Source organism: Podarcis pityusensis, assembly GCF_964106645.2.
Source record: "Podarcis pityusensis genome assembly, chromosome: 3".
Taxonomy (NCBI): domain Eukaryota; kingdom Metazoa; phylum Chordata; class Lepidosauria; order Squamata; family Lacertidae; genus Podarcis; species Podarcis pityusensis.
This window is the reverse complement of record NC_138026.1, coordinates 122,247,485-122,269,221: the sequence shown is the minus strand read 5'-3', so window position 1 is coordinate 122,269,221 and position 21,737 is coordinate 122,247,485. Positions and strand designations below refer to the sequence as shown.

Sequence of the window (21,737 nt, the reverse complement as noted above, 5' to 3'; positions counted from 1 at the left end):
ACCCTGAGAACAAGCTCTTTGCCCATGAAGTGCTTTACTTCAGGGTTTCCCTAAACTTGGGGTCTCCAGCTGCATTTGGACTACAATTCCCATCACCCCTGACCACTGGCCTTGCTAGCAAGGGATGATGGAAGTTGTAGTCCAAAAAAATAGCTGGAGACCCAAGTTTGGGAAACCCTGCATTTGAACCCCCGTCGCTGTGCTGTTGATGTTCACTGAAGGAGCATTGCAATTCTGACTTAACCCCTGTCTTGCCGCTTTGTTGCAGACCCCTGTAAAAGAGCCCAACAGTGAAAATGTAGATATCAGCAGTGGAGGTGGCGTGACGGGATGGAAGAGCAAGTGCTGCTGAACGTGCTCCCTTCTCGCCAAGCGCCATCTTCCTCCTCCTCCTCCTCCTCCTCCTCTTCTTCTTGCTGTGGAATAAACCACTTTGCCCATTTTTAACCTTAAAAAAAAATTATTTTTTTTGTTCCTCATCTTAACATGGCTCCACTCTTCCTTTGTTCTTCTGTTTCGGGAGAACTCGCTGATGATAATTTTTCTGGAAACTGTATTAAAATCATGTCTGACTCTTCTTTTCTTTTAATGTACCAGCTCAACTCGGCGTCACATCCTGGTTGTATTATAGCCCAGTCTTAACATTAAAACTTAGAGCAAATCATTTCAGCTCCTTCTGCAAATTGTACAAGAATAAAACTTAGCATTAACAGTTTATTTTGTACAGCAGTGGGGTTTTGTTAATGAATTCTGTGCTTAAGTCACCATATTTGCATCGGCAAAAAAAAAAATGCATTCGCCTTGAGTATGTAAATGGGGTTTTATTATTTTGTCCTGTGCCTTATGTGGAAAGGAACTTTGGTTCTCCCCCTGCCCCTTTTTTCCTTCTTCCCCTCTTCCTGCTCTGATGGAAGCGGGACAAGAGAGTTGCACCCCCCCCCACTTGACTCCGCCACATTTAAACTATCAAACTCTCCTGTGATGACTTTACTGTGATTGATGTAGTGAATTGAGGACAAGGGGGTTAGAGCAAGAGATTCCAGTCTGCTTGGTGTCTCCTTCCCTGGGGAGGGAAAGGGGGGGCTTTAAATGCTGACCAGTTCCTGCTGCCATTTTCTTTCTCTCTACCAATTTCCTCCTTATTTCCTTTCTCTCGTTCTTTCTCTCTCTCTCTCTCTCTCTCTCTCTCTCTCTTTTTTGCTTGCATGCCGGTTTTATTTTATTTTTTTTATTTTATGGTGTGATGTGTTTAAGAGACGGCAACACAGTACGTTTGCCAAATTTAATTCGAAGCACTGATCACGGATTCTAGCTTTCTGAGGTAAAACGTGAAGTATCTACTAACCTTTGTCTAGCAAGCGTCAGGCCCGCTACTATCCCCCCCCCTCCCTCCTGCGTAGTTATTGGGGTTTATGGTAATAATGGAAGAATTAATTGCATGCACTAGTTTCCTATGGAGGATGGTGATGATGATGATGATGATGTGGCTGTTGTTGATCTTTATGTATGACTCTGCCAGGCGGTTCACGAATCCACAGCCCTCGACACAGAATTGGTTCTCTTTGCTGCTCCAGGCAGGTGACTCGGTAGCCTAGTACATATTTAAGACGGGTGGGGGTGGGGGAAAGAGGGCAGGTGAGTCGATTGGTCGCACCCCTAGGATGCTCTCCTTCTGTGTTTGAGTTCTTCACAATAAAAAACATCCCTTGTTTACAACCCTGGGCAATTGTAAATTCTTTCAACGGATGCGGAAGGACGGCGAACAAACGCAGCTCCTCCTCTCTTCCTTTTTTCCCTTTTGCACGAGCAAACGGGCTCACGCTCTGCTTTTGGGTTCCCCTCGGGGCAGGACTGCCTTGCCTCTTGCTCCAGCTCTTCCGCAGAGATGTTGACGGGGCGCCCACCTTGAGAGCGTGGAGAGGGGGGGTTCCTTTGCTTCGGGCAGAGCCGGGGTTGGGACGAGAGCTGGTTTCTCTTGAGGCACGTGCTGCGCGGGGTGCCTTACTGGGACTGCCTTCTCCCCACCGCCAAGCCTGCCTGCGAACCCACCGCAGGAGGGAGGCTCTTGCATCACAGTCTCTCCTGCGGCCCCCTCCTCCCCCCCCAACCCAGGGGTGCTCCAGAGGTTGGCTTGAGGATGAGCTTGTTGCCCTTGTTTTTAGGAAACTTCCTCTACTAATTAAATCAGCTGGTGATGCTGATTTTAATTTTTAATTAAAACCACACCACACACACACACACACGAAAGTGTTTGGAACTCTTGCCTCGCTCTGGTGTCACCTGCGTAGTAACTGTCCTTTCTCATTCTCTCTCTCTCTCTCTCGCTTTCTCTCCTGTGTTGAGCAGTCTGTCTCTTCCCGCGCTTGTTAACCTCTCCCAGCTGAGTGGCTGTTGAAGCAAAGGCAAAATAACTGGGTGACTTGAGGGGACAAAAAAACAAAAAACCAGTGCAGTTTTTTGTTCCTTGCGCAATGGTGTTACTGATTAGTGTTGTAAATAGAAAATGGCTGGCTACCTTTTCAGAGCTGCACTTTCTGACGTTACCAAGAGAGAGAAAAAAGGGAATGTGGAGTCTGCATCGAAATCCTTTTTTGTATAACCTTTGTTTAAAGACGTGCGCTTTTTTTATTTGCTTCCTGGGCCTGGCCCTCCTGTATGAGTCTCTTTGAGATCCTTTGTAAAAGCTGTGTTCATTAAGCACCAAGCGGTTAAAAAACAAAACAGTCCACTCTCTGGTACTACTAGCTAAAAATTCATATTCTACTTAACAAGTTAAATAAACTGAAATATTTCTAGCTGGTCTATTTCTATTCATGTTGACAAGTGTGATGTGGGTTTTGTATGTTTCAGAGTGTTACCTGTAATGGCAAAAGGGGCCCCTCCTTCCCTCCCTCCTGGCTGGGAGTGTGGAACCCCTCTTGGTGGGGGCACCTCTCCACCTCTCACTGCCCAGCCCTTCCCCAACCTTGCGCCCTCCAGCCCCCCCACCACCAGTTTGCTCTGAGGGTGGTGCTTTGCAGTGTCTTCTCTGCACCCAAGCACTCCCCTTAATGATGGCAAGACCTGGTCGCAATTCATCCATGGAGCCCCCTTGTCCCAGAAGCTGAATCCAATCCACAGAGCCACCAGAATCTGGGCTTTGTGGGGAGATGGCTGGATCGCTTGCCTTTCCTCAAAGGGGCACTGCGCAGTTCTCTTCCTCCCCGTTTTATCCTCACAACAACCCTGTAGGGTAGGTTAGCCTGGCCGGCTGCCTGGCTCAAGGTCACCCAGCGAGCTTCATGGCCGAGCGGATATTTGAACCCTGTCCTCACAGGCCCCAGTCCAAGACTAACCACTACAGTGTACTGGCTCTTTGTGCTCTCTGCCTTGCAGCTGGTGGGTCGTTCCCCCTTCCTCCTTTTGCTGGTGAAGCTCTTGGGGTTTGACCCTCGATGGGCAGGAGCAGCAGGTCTCCTGATGGAACACGGACCGCAAGACCAGCACCATCACTGGCTTGTGAGGCTCCATCAAGGCCATGCTAGCATCTTCTGCCCTCCTCCTCCTGGTTCCCGGCATCTTGCTCGGCTTGCCTCCCTGGCTTATGGGAACCTCTTCCCCCGGCCCTCTCCGGTTTAGTCACTTTTACAGATCTGCCCCAGAGTCCCCCGTGCAGGACAAGAACAGGAGATGGCAGCTGGCACTCCTGTATCTGGCAAACAACAGGACCTCCCGGTAGTCCCAGCATTGCACCAAAATCCCCTGCTTGGCTGGGGAGCGCAGCTACTGGGACTACTTTCATTGAGAAATGTGCAAGTAAGCTATGCGCTGACACTTCATGCAAAATAAATGTTAAAAAAAAAAAATCATACTACTTACATCTGTGGTTTCCAAACTTTGGGCAGCTGCTCCTTTGGTTCCATAAACTCATCCCCAGTGCCCCCTACAGTAACAACGATTGCACATTTATTCAAAATTCAGTCAAAACTATTTAGTTTAATTCAGCCAAATGGACAGACTTGATCCAGTGATGGCAGCTTTTCAAAATCCAAGAATCACTGACACCTCCAGCGCCCCCTGCCTCCTGCTTTCCTTTTAGAGCCCCCCTAGGTAATCCCTCTTCCCCCCACTTTGAGAACACCTGGCCTACACAGCAAAACTTTTTGGCTTTGTAACTGGTCTCCCTACTCTATATGCTTCCTTGAAGCTTCCAGTAGGCTTTAGATAGATTAAGTTGAGCAGTCTACTTTTGTCACCCACTCAATCTTGTTTTAGGGGTTGATTTCCAGCATCTCCCATTCACAGTGTGAAGGTATGTCATTAACTGGGTATTTGTACCTGGGGGTGAGGTTTTCAATGTAAAATCGGTGACTCTAGTTCTAAATGAAGCGGCTGGAATGTTTCAGGGTTTTGCAGCTTCTCTCCAGGCACAGTTGCAGCCCTGTGGGGAATACCAGCAAGATAAAATCCATTTACCTTCCTGTTGTGCCTGATCCCATTTTCTCATCCAGCACACACCTGTCCACACCTGTCACCTTCCGTGCAATGGCGTTTACAACATTGTTCATATCTGCACTACTGACGTTTCTGTGGAAAAGTTGGAAGAGGCACCTCCATGTGAGACTTCCAGCTAGCAAATGGTTTTTGACCTATTGAGGCATTCTGGATTAGTTGTAGTTTCTGGGTCACCTTCAAAGGTAGCCCCACGTAGAGCGCATTGCAGTAGTCCAAGCGGGAGATAACCAGAGCATGCACCACTCTGGCAAGACAGTCTGCGGGCAGATAGGGTCACATCCTACATACCAGATGGAGCTGGGAGACAGCTGCCGTGGACACAGAACTGACCTGCGCCTCCATGGACAGCTGTGAGTCCAAAATGACTCCCAGACTGCACACCTGGTCCTTCAGGGACACCCCATTTGGGACCAGGGAGTCCTCCACACCTGCCCGCCTCCTGTCCTCCCAAAACAGTAATTCTGTCTTGTCAGGATTCAACCTCAATGCATTAACTGCCTTCAGGCCTGTGGAACACCCTCCCACCAGATGTCAAAGTGAAAAATAACTACCAAACTGAAGGCAGCCCTGTTTAGGGAAATGTTTAATGTTTAATAGGTTATTGTATTTTAGTGTTTTGTTGGAAGCCACCCAGAGTGGCTGGGGAAACCCAGCCAGATGGGCGGGGTATAAATAATAAATTATTATATTATTATTATCCTCCATCTCCAGACATTCACACAGGACGTTCACCTCCCTCGCTGGTTCCGATTCAAACGAGAGGTTTAAACCACGAAGGTGTCTGCCTGGTACCAACAGGCAGGGAGTTCCAAAGTGTAGGTGCTGCCACAATAAACAACTGAGCTTACAGATGTGGGATGAGTATTCTGTGGTGCCTGTAATCGTGCCCATTCCACTGATCAAAGCGGTCGAGTGGGCACATTTGGGGTAAGGGGATCTCGTAAGTAAACTGGTCCTAAGTCGTTCAGGGCTTTATATGTTAACAGCAACGCCTTGAACCTGGCCAGGTTGCAAATCGGCAGCCAGTGCAGGTGTTCTATGCTGACAAGGCCTCTCAGCAATGCTACCGCATTCTGCATTACCTGCAGCTTCTGGATCAAGCACGAGGGAGGCCCAGCATAGAGCGCATTGCAGCAATCTTAAACGCAGCAGCAATCTGAAACAAGCTGCCTTGCGCCCCATGACTTCCAGCTTGGCTGTGCTGCTAGATTCCTTCCGCTCCCTCTAATGGTCTAGCCCTCATGGGCTTTTTCACTCTGGGATTGACCACTGTGAACAGAGCTACAGGGATCAAGAATTGTCCTTGCTTTCTGCAGAATCTCAGTCCGACAGTAGAGGGCGCTGCTCTTCCATTAATCACAAGGCAAATGTTTGCAAAAGTCCTTCGGCTTTACATGGGTTTCTGCTGAAAAGTGAACAGCTTGCAGTTCTAACTGTGGCCTTAAAAGTACTACATGCGTTCACTCTCCCAAAGCTGTACCACTCAATCTAGCTGGATGAGGGCAGAAATGTGTGCATTTCATTCTTAAAACGCACCTTAGATTACATTTTAGTTGCCTCCAGCATGGTTTTGATGTGGGAGATCACATCTCCCTCTTTGCAGGGCCAAAGTGGTGGTTAAAAAAACAAGATGGGGGCACTTGGTTAAGCATTTAACAACCCCAATAGTCCACATTTAATGCAAAAGTGAGCCCTAAGTGACTCCCCCAAGTCTGTAGAGGTAAGGCATATACAGTGGTGCCTCGCAAGACGAAATTAATTCGTTCCGCGAGTTTTTTCGTCTTGCGGTTTTTTTCGTCTTGCGAAGCACAGTGTCGGAAAAGCTTTGGAAAAGCTTCAAAAATCACCAAAGTCCTCAAAAACCTCAAAAAAGGCTACCACACCGTGTGCTATGAGTTGCTCCTCGAAGTCAAGTCGCAACTGTATTAACGGTTTTAAGAAAAAGGAAACAAACTTGCAAGAAGTTTCCGTCTTGCGAAGCAAGCCCATAGGGAAAATCGTCTTGCGAAGCAACTCAAAAAACAAAAAACCCTCGTCTTGCGAGGTACCACTGTATGCATGTTTACTTGGGGGGGGGGGCTGACTCCCATGTAAGCACCCATAGGATTGCAGCTGGGCCTTGTTCTTGATGTCTCTGCCAGGCACAGTCTTTTTCATTCCTATGGAACCTGTGGGTAAATGGGTCAGGAGGATGGACTGCATTTCTTTTGTGTTTTTTCTCCCCTCAAATGGCATCTGCGCACAACAAACCTCTCAACTCAGACCTTGTTCAAGAAAAGCATTAATTACAAAAAAAAAACCCAACAACTTGCAGTTCTGTTGCCCAGCCACACACAAACTATCTGCTGCAAATGCCACCAGCCCGCCACTCACGTCTGCAGATGGGCTAATGCACAGCGTATATGCTCAGAGGCCCTCTTGCGCTGCTCTAGGGTGACCTAGTTCTGTGGCACATCTTTGTTTATAACCTGTTCCAGCCCTGTTTGGTTGCAGTTTTGCTTTGAAGAATGCAATAATTCATCCTCCAACAGAGAATTGCTTTTCTTGACATAACGGAGGGGAGGGGAACACGTCAGAATATAAACAGAAGACCTATTTAATGAAGAACAGAAGAGTTAATGTGACTTTCCTCCTGTGTAAATTCCTGCCTCAGCCTTTCCTCCTTCGCTGGTTGACACAGGAGGTGTTCTGCCATGTGGTCTGTGTAAAAAACTGAGCTTGGAAGGAGCAGGCTCAAGAGGAAGGGGGGTGTTCCTCGGATGCTTCAGGCTCTGCAAAGCTGCTCCTGCTGTCTTGCAAAATGTTTCCCTAGGCCTATGTCTAGAGGAGGGTGACTATTCCAGCTCCCCAAAATACCACTGTTGGGGCAGGGTTATTACGGAAGCCTGTTTTCTGATAGCAATAAACTGAGAGGGGAGAAAAAGGATCATACAATAAAGTTGGAACAAATATTAATCAGATAACTTTATGTGGGTTTTAAGAGGCAGAAGCCGCAGGATTTAAGCTTCTTAAGGGCACAGAACTATGCCTCAAAGGAAAGGTTCCAGTGTAGCAAGGAGAGTATCAGACATGACCTGGAAGAGACCAGGGTTTGAATGGCCACTTGGCCATCATGGAGCTCACTGAGTGGCCTCTCAGCCTGACCCGCCTCACAGGGTTGTGGTGGGGATTGAAAGGGGGGGAGAGCCAGGCCCACCAACTCAAACTCCTTTGAGGAAAAGGGGGGAGACAAAGGCAAGAATAAATAAAGGTCAGATCAGGAATTGGTTAAAGACAGGAAGCAGAAATAAAGGGGAAATGCGCCTATATTAAACACAGTCATAGACCACCTTATGGCATAAAACAGACAGGGAAACACCAACTCTGAGAAGAAGGAAATCAATTCCACAAACTCTAGAACAATAAAAAAATCTCCATACAAATGCTGCAAACGACAAGCAAAAAAACCTTCCTCTCTTGCCAGGTCTGTGGCCTTTAATTGGGGAGGGGAGGGCCTTTGGAAGTGGGTGGGATGTTTCTGATGTAGTTCCCACCCAGGCTTGGACTTATTTTTATTATTATTAAATCTGAATAATGCCCTTCCTCTGTTGATCTCAGGCCGGTTTACAAGAGAAAAACACAAAACGCATAATAAAAACAAGAACGACCCCTTCTCACAAACCAACAGCCCCCTTCCCTCTCTGTGGGGTTTTGTTTGCAAGTCTTTTTGAGCTGCCCTGGGCAAAATAAAACGACTAGTAATTTGAATTAATTGATTGATTAATGATGATGTAAGCAACGCAGGCAGGTCATCCCAAGAGAAACTTGCCGGTGCCCTTTGCAGGCGCAAAGAGGTCTCCCCTGGAGTAAGGGGCAGGGGCGGGCGGCGCGCGCGGCCGCGGCGTCGAAGCGGCCCCTCCCGGGGGCGTGCCTGGCCCATCCCATCCCGGGGAGCAGCCAGCCCGGCGGCGGCGGCGGCGGCGGCAGCAGCGGCGTCCGGAGCGCGAAAGGAGCTCGCCGGCTGCTTCCCCGACGGGGCGGACGAGGCGGCGGCTGCTCGGGCGCGTCTCCGGCGGAGGGAAGGCGATGCCTCGGCGGCGGCGGCGGAGGGCAGCATGGAGCGACTGGCGGCGGCGCTGGGCCGCGTGGCGTGGAGCTCCGGGCCGCCGCTGCCGCTGGACCTCATCGTGGCCAAATGCCGCCTCCCGGCTCTTGTGCGCCCCGGGCCCGGTGCGTCTCCGCGGGCTGCGCGCGCTTGGCACGGGGAGGGCGCTTCGACGGAGTTCCCCCTGCAGCCCAGGAGCATGGCGGGGACTGGTCCAGGACCTTCTCCTGCGTAGCCCCTCGGGGCCGCCCCCCATCCCGGTGCTCGGAGGCGCCTGCCTCACTTCCCTTCCCGGCGAGGCTGCTTCGTTACCCGCGGCCCCCGACCCGTTACGCGCGGCCCCCGACCCGTGCCAGGCGCACGTTGGACCTCGGGGCGCCTCGGACGGGCGCGGACCGACCAGCAGCGCTTTCTCAGCGGGCGGCTTGTGTATTTATTGTATTGCATTCGCATCTCGCCTTTATCTCCGAGGAGCTGGAGGGGGCGTGAAAGGCGCTCCCCCTCCTCATTTAATCCCCGCAGCAAAACAACCCTGCGAGGTAGGTGAGGCGGAGAGGCAGCGGACGAGTCCGTAAGGTCACCCAGTGAGTGGGGATTTGAAGCGGGGTCTCCCCCAGGTCGTCGTCCTACCTGGAAGATCACCATCTTTACGCGCCCTCGTCTCCCTTCTTGGTTTTGCGCCAGGCGCCAAGGAGTCCCGTCCCCGCGTATATTTTACTTTGGGACAAGGCGACCTGTCAGTTCCTTCTGCCGCGCTCTTGGGGGAAGCATTTTCTCGCCTTGGTGGGGGGCTTCTGTAATCTGCTTTTTTCCTAACCCTTTTGTGGGGGGTCCCTGTGCCAATGGGGAACTTTGGAAACTGGTGCGTTTTTGTCTGTTGGGTGCGGTGCGGGGGGAAACGTGTGAATGGTTTTATCGTGTCTCCTGGTAACTCTCTTTCTCTCCCCACGCCCTAGAGTCACCCTACTCCCTCCCGCTGCCCCACTTTCTCTCCCTTGTGATTGCTGGGGAGGATTTGCCCGCAGATGTCCGCCCTTCAGAGGGAAAGGGGGGGGCGCTTTCCGTGGCAGGCTGCCCGGCTGGCTTCGGGTTTTGTACACCGTGAGAAGAATGGGGAGTTGAGCCGTCGGTGGCGTCTTGCATACTAATGCGGTGGGGGAACCGGCTTGTCTCTTTTCTGCCCCCCCCCCCCCTTTGCTAGGGAATGAATTTCAGGAGCGGGGGAAGGATGGGAAAACAACAGCAGACGATACAACCTCCCCCCCCAAAAAAACCCCTTTCTCTCTCTTTCCCAAGCTGCCTGATTGCTGAAAAAGGACGCAGCAGGATTAGGCCCGGGACACTGTCCCCCTCCGCCCCCAAGATCAGGGGAGACAGACAGATGTCGCTTTCTGACTCTATCCAGCCTTCAGGCCTGTTTGCTTGGGGGGAGAGAGGCCAGGGACTCCTCTCTGTGTCAGCCTGGTCAGCTGCTTTTGCGGTCCTCTTGCAACCACAAAATTCCCAACCTCTTGTTTCTTTCCAGGCAAGCTGGCATCGTGGGTTTCTGCTGAGTTTATCATATCCATTGGCACACAAGTTAAACTCTGGAACTCCCTCCTGCAGGAGGCAGTGATAACCAGCAACCCAGATGGCTTTGGAAAAGGACCAGACAAATTAGGATAGTCCGTGTCTGCACAGTGGCGCCAACAAAGTTTTGCCAGGGTTAGTTTGGATCAACTTGGGTCTGTGGCACCGGAGGGCTTTGGTGACGCGGAGAGCAGAAAGGGGAAGCTCTGCTCAGTGATTCACGGGCAGCTTCTAATGCTTGAGACCTCGGCCAGAAGGGAGCTTCCCTCCAGGTATCCAAGGATCATAGGATTGGGGAGCTGGAAGGGACCCCAAAGGTCATCCAGTCCAACCCCCTGCAATGCAGGAATCTCAGCTCAAGCCATCCCTGAAAGATGGCCCTCCAACCTCTGCTTAGAAACCTCCAAGGAAGGAGAGTCCACAATCTCCAGAGAGAGACGGCTCCATGGTCGAACTGCTCTCCCTGTCAGAAAGTTATTCCTGATGTTCCCTAGGAATTTCCTTGTCCTTTGAATCCACTGGATTGGGGCCTCCCCTCTGGAGCAGCAGAAAACAGGCTTGCTCCATCTTCCATGTAGCAGCTCCTCAGATATTGGGTGCCTACGGCTGGAGCTTGTTCCCAGCGCAGGTGGTTTCCCTTCCTTCCCTTGGGAAAAAGGTTTTAGGTGAGGAAGGCCACTGCTGGCAGAAGGAGGGTGGACTAGATGTTCTCAGGCTTCCTTTCGAGCTGTAGGATTGATAAGTGTCTCTTTCATGATATATATGCAAAGGCTGTGGAGCAATGCACCCAGCGGATCCTGTGGTTAATGGTTTTGTGTGCAAAGGTTTGAGGCTTAAGACTACTGGCGGAGGGGCCTTTCTAACATGCCCCCTAAAAAATATATATATTTTAAAGACTTCCCAGGTTGGCAGGAGAGGAAATGTCATTCCAGCTCCTTTCTCCCATCCAGCTGCCGGATTTCCAGTTTCCTTGTCACTGACCTGCTCCTTTTTTATATAAAGCTTTATTAACACTCTTCACAATGCAATAAATACAAGCTAATCTACACAGAGAATAATGAAAAGAATTTGTTCTGTCCTCTTTCAAAGCCATTGAACTTGGTAGCCACACTGACCAAGTAAAATGCTTCTTCACACAGCACAGGGTTAACTGGTGGAACTCACTGCCCCATGATGGAGGGATGACCACTGACTTAGTCAACACCAGACCTCTCGCCCTTAATGTATTTCCCTTTCAAACCAATGATTGCGGAATTGCACCTCCAGGTTCCAAGACAGTCTACCCCCAAATGCCTTCATTCCCTGCAAGCATCTTGCGAGCCACTCTTGGGCAGAAGCTTCCTGACTAGATGGGCCCTTCCCAGATGTTCAGGGACCCCCTGTGGTCCTCTAGTCCACTTCCCTGCAGTGCAGGAATCTCAGCTAAAGGTTAGCATGGTGGGATCCTGGCCCAGATTTGAATTGCGATGGAGGTGTTGAGTGTGCAGGTCTCCATGGCTGCTGCTGCCTCCGGGAATTCGCTTTCTTTGGTTTTGCTCAGTGAAGGGTTTTGCACCTCTGTTGTTCTGAATGTGGGGCGCGCTGGCTTTTTAAACTTTCAAAATAAGCAGTGTGCGTTTGTTTCTCTCTTTTTGCCTTTGCACAGCCTCTTTCCACCCCTTTGCAGCCCCACAAAGGGCTCCTCTCCTCAGGGTGAGGGCTGCCAAGGCTTTCGAGCGAAGCGGATTTCCCTGGTTACCGTGGCTGGCATGCCGGGGGGGGGCATCCATTTGGGGAAGCGCAGAGGCCACAGCTGGCCTCCCAGCACCCCTCGGCCCAGCCCCCAGCCCCAGAGACTGGCCGCCTTACTTCTCCCACAGAGAAAGCCCTGGAATCATAGAATTATAGGGCTGTAAGGGAGCCAAAGGGTCATCCAGCCCAACCCAAAGGGGCTCAAGGGAGGCGGGGCTGAGATCCTTCCTGGATGGACCATTCTGTGGCTAAGGGAGCCAGCATCTGAAAGCCACAAGGAATCCCCACCACCACCAGCAGCTTAAAGTGCCCCTATGGTCACTGGGAGTGGTTTTTAGCAAACCATTCTCTGTTTCTCTCAAACCTTGTCTCCCCACTGCAATCCAGAGGTGGCATTATTGGCCTACCTTGCAGGGATGTTGTAAACGAAGTGTCTCAAACATTCTATTTTTATTTTTATTTATTTTTAAATTTTATTATAAATTTTGTTGGTATTTTCCACACAGCAACAACACGAAAAATATCGGAAAAATAACAATACGCAAAACACAAAAACTGATATTCAAAAAAACAAAAAAATCCATATCTTACAAGTTAATAATATAAAACTAAAAAAGAAAACAAACATTGACTTCCACCAATCCCACAGTACCTCCTTTACCTCTCATTGTGTCTTCCTGTTTACCTTATCATTTCTATCCTGTTGTTTAGTCGTTTAGTCATGTCCAACTCTTCGTGCCCCCTGGACCAGAGCACGCCAGGCACTCCTGTCTTCCACTGCCTCCCGCAGTTTGGTCAAACTCATGCCGGTAGCTTCAAGAACACTATCCAACCATCTCGTCCTCTGTCATCCCCTTCTCCTTGTGCCCTCCATCTTTCCCAACATCAGGGTCTTTTCCAGGGAGCCTTCTCTTCTCATGAGGTGGCCAAAGTCTTGGAGCCTCAGCTTCAGGATCTGTCCTTCCAGTGAGCACTCAGGGCTGATTTCCTTCAGAATGGAGAGGTTGGATCTTCTTGCAGTCCATGGGACTCTCAAGAGTCTCCCCCAGCACCTCCAGCACATTTCTATCCTAGCTTCCAGATATAAATCCCTCTTTCTTATCCTTTCTTACCCTAATCAGCAGGTTATTCCAGGCTCAGCCAGATTTCTGTGCTCGAACCCTGGCTTTTAAGGTATTCATTTAGACACTCCCATTCCTTACTCACTTCACTTTTTGGTTTTCGTCTTATTAGATCTGTCAATTTGGCTAATTCTAAATATTCTGAAAGCTTACACAACCACTATCCCCTAGTGGGTAACTGATTCCCTTTCCAATACTTAGCCGTGTCTCAGACATTCTAAAACAGTTTGTCGGCTGGCAGTGGTGATGCCCTTAAGTTTTGTGAGCCTCCGAAAGGTTATTGACCAACCGAACGAAGGGCACTGGGCGCCACTTGCAGCCCTTGAACTGGTCCAAGAAGTTTTGGGGCCTGAAATGGAAAACTAAAAGCAGGAATTCTTTAGCTATGATTTCTGCTGTAGGGGGTTGGGCTGGATGACCTTCGGGTGTCCCTTCCAACTCGGCAATTCTGTGTTTCTCGGCTGAACCTGAAGCTGGCCTGGCCTTGCCTTCCCAGGGGCCAGGGCTCTTGCAGAGAGGGAGGTGCCTCTGTTTCCTCAGCTGTGGCCTTTGGACGGTGGGAGGGGGGTACCGCCGAAATGTTTGCCCACTCTGCCTCCTCTCCGGGAGGCCTCCGTCCCGGATTCGGTGCCAATAAGGCGGCTGTTGCAGGCGGGCCTTTGGGCTGGAGCTCTGGCCATTGAGCACGAACAAAGAGCAAAATGTTTCCAGGGCAACCTGCCTCTCTCTTGGCAGGCAGAGCCAGAGGCCTGCTCCCTTGGGCTTGGCTGGGGGGGGGGGTGAGGCGGAGGATGAGCCCCGCAGTCGGAAGAGCAATTCGGAGGGCCGGAGGGGAGGCCAGAGAGGCCACTGGCTTGGCTACCTGTCCTGCCCTCCAAATTCTCCCTGTGCTTTCCTGGGAGGCTGGCCTCAGACAGGGAGACTGGTGGATTTGCATGCATGTGGGTTGTGGCATTTGGAGTTTTAATAAAATTTATTCTTATTCTAATCTTCTTTGGTGATCACTCAAGAGCCGAGTAAGATTGTCTTCCATGAACACGGTTTTAACAATGAGTCCGTAAGTGACTGTGGAGGCCAATTCTGGATCCACACATCCTTCCACAGTGGGGACATTGGTTTCCGGGCGGGAGTTGATCATGGTGTGGATTTGCCAAGCGTGCCTTCCTCTTAGCATGTTTCTCCCTTGCGTCCTGAGTTCGAGTGTCTTCAAAGCCCAGGACACCTTTGGTAAAGGCTGTTCTCCAATTGCAGCGCTCGCAGGCCAGCGTTTCCCAGTTGTCGGTGTTTATACTACATTTTTTAAAGATTTGCCTTGAGAGAGTCTTTGAACCTCTTTTGTTGACCACCAGCATTACGCTTTCCATTTTTAAGTTCGGAATAGAGTCGTTGCTTTGGAAGACGATAATCAGGCATCCGAACAACATGACCAGTCCAACAAAGTTGATGTTGAAGAATCATTGCTTCAACACTGGTGATCTTTACTTCTACACTGGCATTAGTTTGCCTGTCTTTCCAAGTGATGTGTAATTTTTTCTGGACACACCGTTGATGGAATCTTTCGAGGAGTTGGAGATGGCATTTATAAGTGGTCAGTGTTTCACAAGCATACAGTAAGGTCGGTAGTATAATAGCTTTGCAAACAAGCATTTTGGTTTACCTGCGAATGTCCCGGACCTCATGTATGTGGGTTGTGGCATTCAGAGTTTTCATAGCTGGCAGTCCCTTGCTAATTCCCCCTTCAGCCAGCCATGCAGCTGTCCTGCAACCAGGCAGCCCCACAGACTTCGGGTGTGGAATCGATCTTCTGTGTGGCATCAGTCTGCTTCCCTTAATGGTTTGGGGAGCAGGGCTTGCAAAACTGGCTTGGTGGGGAAGCGCTGGGTCTTTTTATCGGCTGGCTGTTGTGGTGTGAAAGTCCTTGTTGGAGGATTCAGGAAAGAGGAAAGAAAAGACTTTTCAGAGTTTTTTGGGGTTGTTTTTTTTTTTTACTTTATATGGTTATTTATTTGTTACACAAAAGCAATACAACGTTTCAAAAACCCTAAACCAAAGATGTGTCATTTTTCAACTGAATCGCTATCTAAGGATTTTTTAAAATTAGTTTTTACTAAATATTACAAGAAGATAAAAAGAAAAAAGAAATAGAAACAAAAATCAATACACAACACTGTAAACACATTTGTTTACGTATTTCCCAACACGCAGACTAGAAAATAAAAGAGATGAAAGAAAAAAAGAAAAAGAAAAAAATACTTTTCATAATCAATAATACCAAATTTATACTTCAAACATTACAATATATAAATCCTAGTTAAAATATTCTAAAAGACTTGCACCGTATTCACCACACGGCTCTTGGTTTCTAGTTCGCCTTTACATCTGTTCTTCAGTCGCTTCCTTTCCTTGAGTTCTTTCATAGTCCATCAAATCTTTGTGTTCACGCAGTGCAGAGTTGAACTGTGGAACTCCTTGCCACAGGAGGCAGTGAAGGCCACCAACTGAGGTGGCTTTAAAAGAGGACCAGTCAAATTCATGGAGGAGGAGAGGGATATTGATGGCTCTTGGCCAGGATGGCTCTGTCTCCACAGATGGAGGCAGCAATATTGCTGAATGCCAGGAGAAGAGAATCTCCTGTTTGTGGGTTTCCCATAATGGGCATCTGGTTGGCCCCTGTGAGCACAGGACGCTGGACTGGATGGGCCTTTGCTTCTTATTGCATCCTTGTTGTTGTTTAGTTGTTTAGTCATGTCCAACTCTTTGTGACCCCCTGGACCAGAGCACGCCAGGCCCTCCTGTCTTCCACTGCCTCCCGCACTTTGGTCAAACTCATGCTGGTCTCTTCAAGAACACTGTCCCACCATCTCGTCCTCCGTCGTCCCCTTCTGCTTGTGCCCTCCATCTTTCCCAACATCAGGGTCTTTTCCAGGGAGTCTTCTCTTCTCATGAAGTCTTGGAGCCTCAGCTTCAGGATCTGTCCTTCCAGTGAGCACTCCAGGCTGATTTCCTTCAGAATGGAGAGGTTTGATCTTCTTGCAGTCCATGGGACTCTCAAGAGTTTCCTCCAGCACCAGAATTCAAAATTGCGTCCTTAATGTGCCACTACTAATGTCTTTGGGGAGATGGGCTTGTAAAACTTGGTTGGTAAGGAACGTGGAGTTGCCAGTACGTCTTTTTATCTGCAGCTGGTAATATTATCAGGGTGTTTGGCATCGGGTGAAGTGAGCTGTGGTTCCCGAAATGGCCTTTAAGATGCTTTTCTGATCTTGCACAGAGGGGTTCTGTTGCCTAGTGCTCGTTGTCCCAGAACAGGACCCGGGAGAGAGACCAGGGTTCGAATCCCCATTCAGCCATGGAGCTCCCCGGGTGACATTGGGCCAGTCGCTGCCTCTCAGCCCAGCCTGCCTCACAGGGCTGTTGTGATAAAATGAGAAGGAGAATACGTAAGCCGCCTTCAGCTCCTTGGAAGAAAGGTGGGATATTAATGTAGTAATATGATTTATTATTATGAGGGACGTGGGTGGCACTGTGGGTTAAACCACAGAGCCTAGGACTTGCCGATCAGAAGGTTGGCGGTTCGAATCCCTGTGATGGGGTGAGCTCCCATTGCTCGGTCCCTGCTCCTGCCAACCTAGCAGTTCGAAAGCACGTCAAAGTGCAAGTAGATAAATAGGTACCGCTCTGGCGGGAAGGTAAATGGCGTTTCCATGCGCTGCTCTGGTTCGCCAGAAGCGGCTTAGTCATGCTGGCCACATGACCCAGAAGCTGTATGCCGGCTCCCTCGGCCAATAAAGCAAGATGAACGCTGCAACCCCAGAGTCGGCCACGACTGGACCTAATGGTCAGGGGTCCCTTTACCTTTACCTTTATGATTTATTATATTAATTAATCATCATTGTTGTTGTAATACTGCGCGGCTAGCCAACTGGGGAGGGAAGTTGCTGCCTTCTTTGAGAGGGTGGCTGTCCCTGCAGGGTTCATGGAGACTCCTCTTCATTTCCACAGAGCCATAGAGTTGGATCAGACCCCAGGGGTCACTAAATCCAACCCCCTGCAATGTGGGAACCTCATCTTTTGTGTAAACCAGACCTGCCACCACGCAGGCAGTGAAAGCTGCTTCCAGAATCCCGAAAGGATTCCACTGCAGTTCCTGCATTGCAAGGGGGTCAGACTAGATGCCCCTTGGTGGTCCCTTGCAGCTCTGCCTTTCTGAGATTTGTAGACTGACCCCCCCCCTCTGGGGGGGGAACGGTGGGCAGGGAGACCCCTGGGGAGGGCACCATCGCTGGGACCCTGTGCTGATGTCTCCCTCTGTTCCTGCCGCAGGAGAGTACGTGGAAGGGGTCAGCGACCAGGACGTGCTCCTCATCCACTCCTGCCGCCAGTGGACCACAGTGACAGCCCATAGCCTGGAGGAGGGACACTACGTCATCGGCCCCAAGATTGACATCCCCCTCCAGTACCCAGGTAACGGGGCAGGGGAGGGGGCACAGGCTGTGTCAGATGGGGGAGGGGCCAGGAAGCCCCAGGGGCCCTGGATGTGGGGCAGGCCTTGTAAATAATAACAATAACAGTAAATAATAATATTTTTTTATTTATCCCCTTCATTCCCGGTTCAGGAAACCGGGCTCAGGGCAGCTAACAACAAATTTAAATCACCTATTTGATGCTACAAAAAACCCCAGCATAAAATATGGTATAAAGCATAAATAACAATAAAATCAAGAATCAAAAAATCAATTGTGGGGGGGAATCCATCCAATAAACATTAGATGATCACCAGGGCTAGCTGGCTAAATTAGTCCTATTTGGGCCAGCAAGGAGACCAAGGGAGAATTAGCTGTGGGGTCTCAGAGCGAGTGATCTTCATAAAAAGGAGAGGGGGAGGGAAGGAAGGGGAATAAAAGATCAGGCTAAGTTCAAATTGAAAGCCAGGCGGAATAGCTCTGTCTTACAGGCCCTGCGGAAGGAGGTTAAATCCTGCAGGGCCCTGGTCTCCTGGGACAGAGCGTTCCACTAGGTCGGAGCCATCACTGAGAAGGCCCTGGCCCTGGTGGAGGATAATCTGACTTCCTTAGGGCCCGGGACCTTCAAGCTATTATTATTCATGGACCTTAGGGTCCTCTGTGGGGCATACCAGGAGAGGCGGTCCCGGAAATACGAGGGATAACAATAACAATAATAATTTATACCCTGGGTGTCCCCAGCCAGTCCTCCACAGATCCACCAGTCACAGGATGATGGTGCAGCAATAAAACTGCTAGCACATTTGCGAAGCTAAGCAGGGTCCATTATGGTTTCAGCTTGGATGGGAGACTGTGAGTTGAGATTTCCTGCATTGCAGAGGGTTGGACTAGATGACCGTTGAGTACCTTCCAACTTTGTCAGCCTGAATAGCTCGGTTGGTTAGACCATGGTGCTGATAATATCAAGGTTGCCACGGATCATTGAGTGTCCCAGTTATATATATTTTAATTTGGTCCGGCTACATCTCCTCCACAATCCATCATTTGAGTTACCTTTTAGTCAGCAGCCTCAGGAATCACGATGATAAGCCATTATTCTCCGCAAGCTGGGCTGATGGGATATCATAAAATCTTAGAATTGTTGGAAGAGATCTTGGGGTCATCTAGTCCAACCCCCAGAAATGCAGGAATCTCAGCTAAAGCATCTGAGTCAGATGGCCACCCAACTTCTGCTTAAAAACCTCCAAGGAAGGAGAGTCCAGCAGCTCCTGAGGGAGACCTTCCCACTGTCGAACAGCTCTTTCCATCAGAAAGTTCTTCCTGATGTTTAGTCTGAATCTCCTTTCTTATAATTTGAAGCCCTGGGTTCGAGTCTTGCCCCCCAGAGCAGGAGAAAAGAAGCTTGCTCCCTCTTCTGTGTGACAGCCCTTGAGATATTTGAAGATGACTATCCTATCTCTGGATGGCAGAAAGTGAGGAGGAATTAAAGAACCTTTTAATGAGGGTGAAAGAGGAGAGCGCAAAATATGGTCTGAAGCTCAACATCAAAAAAAACAAAGATCATGGCCACTGGGCCTATCACCTCCTGGCAAACAGAAGGGGAAGAAATGGAGGCAGTGAGAGATTTTACTTTCTTGGGCTCCATGATCACTGCAGATGGTGACAGCAGTCACGAAATTAAAAGACGCCTGCTCCTTGGGAGAAAGGCGATGGCAAACCTAGACAGCATCTTAAAAAGCAGAGACATCACCTTGCCAACAAAGGTCCGTATAGTTAAAGCTCTGGTTTTCCCAGTAGTGATGTATGGAAGTGAGAGCTGGACCATAAAGAAGGCTGATCGCCGAAGAATTGATGCTTTTGAATTATGGTGCTGGAGGAGACTCTTGAGAGTCCCATGGACTGCAAGAAGTTCAAACCTCTCCATTCTGAAAGAAATTAACCCTGAGTGCTCACTGGAAGGACAGATCCTGAAGCTGAGGCTCCAAGACTTTGGCCACCTCATGAGAAGAGAAGACTCCCTGGAAAAGACCCTGATGTTGGGAAAGATGGAGGGCACAAGGAGAAGGGGACGACAGAGGACGAGATGGTTGGATAGTGTCTCCGAAGCTACCAGCATGAGTTTGACCAAACTGCGGGAGGCAGTGGAAGACAGGAGGGCCTGGCGTGCTCTGGTCCAGGGGGTCACAAAGAGGCGGACACAACTAAACGACTAAACAACAACAACATCCTATCTCCTCTCAGTCTCCTCTTTTCCAGGCTGAACATACCCAACTCCTTCAACCGTTCCTCATATGGCTTAGTTTCCAGACCCTTGATCCTCTTGGTTGCCTTCTTCTGCACACCTTCCAGCTTGTCAACATCCTTCCTAAATTGTGGTGCCCAGAACTGGACACAGTATTCCAGGTTGAGGACTGACCAAGGCAGAATAGAGAGGGACTATGACTTTGCTTGATCTGGACACTAGATCTCTGTTGATGCAGCCTAGAATTGTATTAGCAGTTGAGTTGTGGCTCAAAACACCTGTGAGTCCTGCATTGCAGGGAGTTGGTCTAGACAGCCCTTAGGGTCCCTTCCAACTCTGCAATTCTATCTGGAGGTACCCACTTGGGTATGGGTGGCCGAAAATTTGGCCACAAAATATTCCAGGTCACTCTCTCACCTCCATATTTTGTTGGAAGCCCCCCAGAAAGGCTGGGGTAACCCAGTCAGATGGGCCAGGTATAAGTAAATAATAATAATAATAATAATAATAATAATAATAATAATAATATAATAATAATAATAATAATAATAATAATAATATTGGCAGCATCGCACGCAGGGGGGCTCTGGGTAGGTTGGCATTCAAAACTTGCTCCCTCTCCTCCCTGGTCCTGCAGGTGTAAAAATAATACCTACGGTTGATTGCAGAATTAAGGACATGCCTGGCCTAATCCTGGGCTTGCAAGAGCTTGGAAAGAGGTGCCTGGTGTGGAAGGTCAGCGAGGTGGGGGGTGGAAGTGTTGGCGCCGGTCTGGAAGGCCCTGAACTGAGGAGGAGGAGGAGAGTGACCCAAGTGGGAGTTGGGAATTAGCAGGGTTGAGATCATCCCCTGCCCTTAATGAGCCCGCTAAGTGCTTCCCATCTCTGGTAATGATGCGCAAGGATGAATAAATCATGGGAGCCCCAGCTAATCGCTGTTCCTTGGGGAAGGCAATGGGACAGGAGAGGAGGGGAGCGGAGCAGGGAAGCGTGTTAACCTGCTGGGCTGGCCCATTCATAAAATCGGAGCAGATGGTGCGGCGGCAAGGGGGGGGGGAGAGAGAAGAGGTTTCTGTCTGAAACACACACATACACACACAGAGTCAGTTTTGGCTCAGAGGTGTGCAAATGGCTGTCTCTCACTAGAACCGGTACACATCCCATGAAGCTGAATGTTGGAAGATTCAGGGCAGTGCAGACTGTGGAACTCTCTGCCACAGGAGGCGGTGATGGCACCAACTTTAAAAGAGGACAAGAGGGCTATGGATGGCTCTGCAACGCTCCTGGGTCAGCAGCCTTTTTCAGCCGTATCCCTCACACCATGTGGTGGGCCGGAGTATATTTTGGGGGGGGGGGGAATGAACGGCAACCCCCTCAAACCTATACATAAATTCCTGCAACAGTCACAAGTCTCTCCCCCCCCCCACATCCTGCCTTTGCTCCTCTTCCAGCTGGTGCCACGACGCCCCCCCTGCCATGTCGTTGCTACAGCCTGTTCCCACATCTCTGCTTCCTTGGGGAGAAGATGGACACAGCTGTCTCCAGAATGGGGGGGGGGCAAGCTTCTCTGCCTCACTCTGCTTCTTCCTCCCCCCCCCCCCAATCCTCATAGCAGCTTTTCCCCATCTGTGTATCCTGTCTTCGATCATCCCCCTTGTTTGCTGGAGTTGGGGTGGGCTGTTGCAGGAGGGGGGTGGGCTCTGGAGACAGACATGTTTGCGGAGGGGAGGGGGTCTTTGCCTGCCTTAAGGCGCAATCTTTTTTTGGCGGGGGCAGTGAAAGTAAAGAAGGCTTTTGGCCCTGGGAAGCGGGTGCGAGATGCTTGGAATCGGGGAGTCGAGGCAACCTAGGGCCATGAGCGAGTGATGGGAGGGAAGGGGGCTTCTCAGCAAATATAGCCAGTCCCCGTTTCCCTGTGCGGCTGAGTAAACCGTAGCCAGTTCCCACATCTTTGAAGCAAAGAGCTTTGTTCCTAGGGAGTCCCAGTTTTAGGAATCCAGAGGAGGCAAGAATCTCATGGGAGGGGGGCACAAT

At 49.9% G+C, this 21,737-nt stretch overlaps 2 protein-coding genes across 3 annotated transcripts in view; both read left to right on the top strand.

The window, feature by feature from the left end:
• RAB10 (RAB10, member RAS oncogene family) overlaps window positions 1-2,795 on the top strand; it is a 31,332-nt gene extending 28,537 nt beyond the window's left edge. Inside the window, exon 6 of the mRNA XM_081001202.1 lies at window positions 269-2,795. Within this exon, the coding sequence (XP_080857328.1) occupies window positions 269-352 (84 nt within the window). The 3' untranslated portion in view covers window positions 353-2,795. The remainder of the gene's footprint in view (window positions 1-268) is intronic.
• Window positions 2,796-8,481: 5,686 nt separating this feature from the next.
• The window catches only part of GAREM2 (GRB2 associated regulator of MAPK1 subtype 2), a 29,230-nt gene continuing 15,974 nt past the window's right edge, over window positions 8,482-21,737 (top strand). Inside the window, exons 1-2 of one of the 2 annotated variants that reach the window (XM_081000917.1) lie at window positions 8,482-8,703; window positions 17,323-17,463. In XM_081000917.1, the coding sequence (XP_080857043.1) occupies window positions 8,589-8,703; window positions 17,323-17,463 (256 nt within the window). In that variant the 5' untranslated portion in view covers window positions 8,482-8,588. Of the gene's footprint in view, window positions 8,704-15,836; window positions 16,470-17,322; window positions 17,464-21,737 lie in introns of those variants that run through there. The other variant, XM_081000918.1, reaches the window with a different exon arrangement.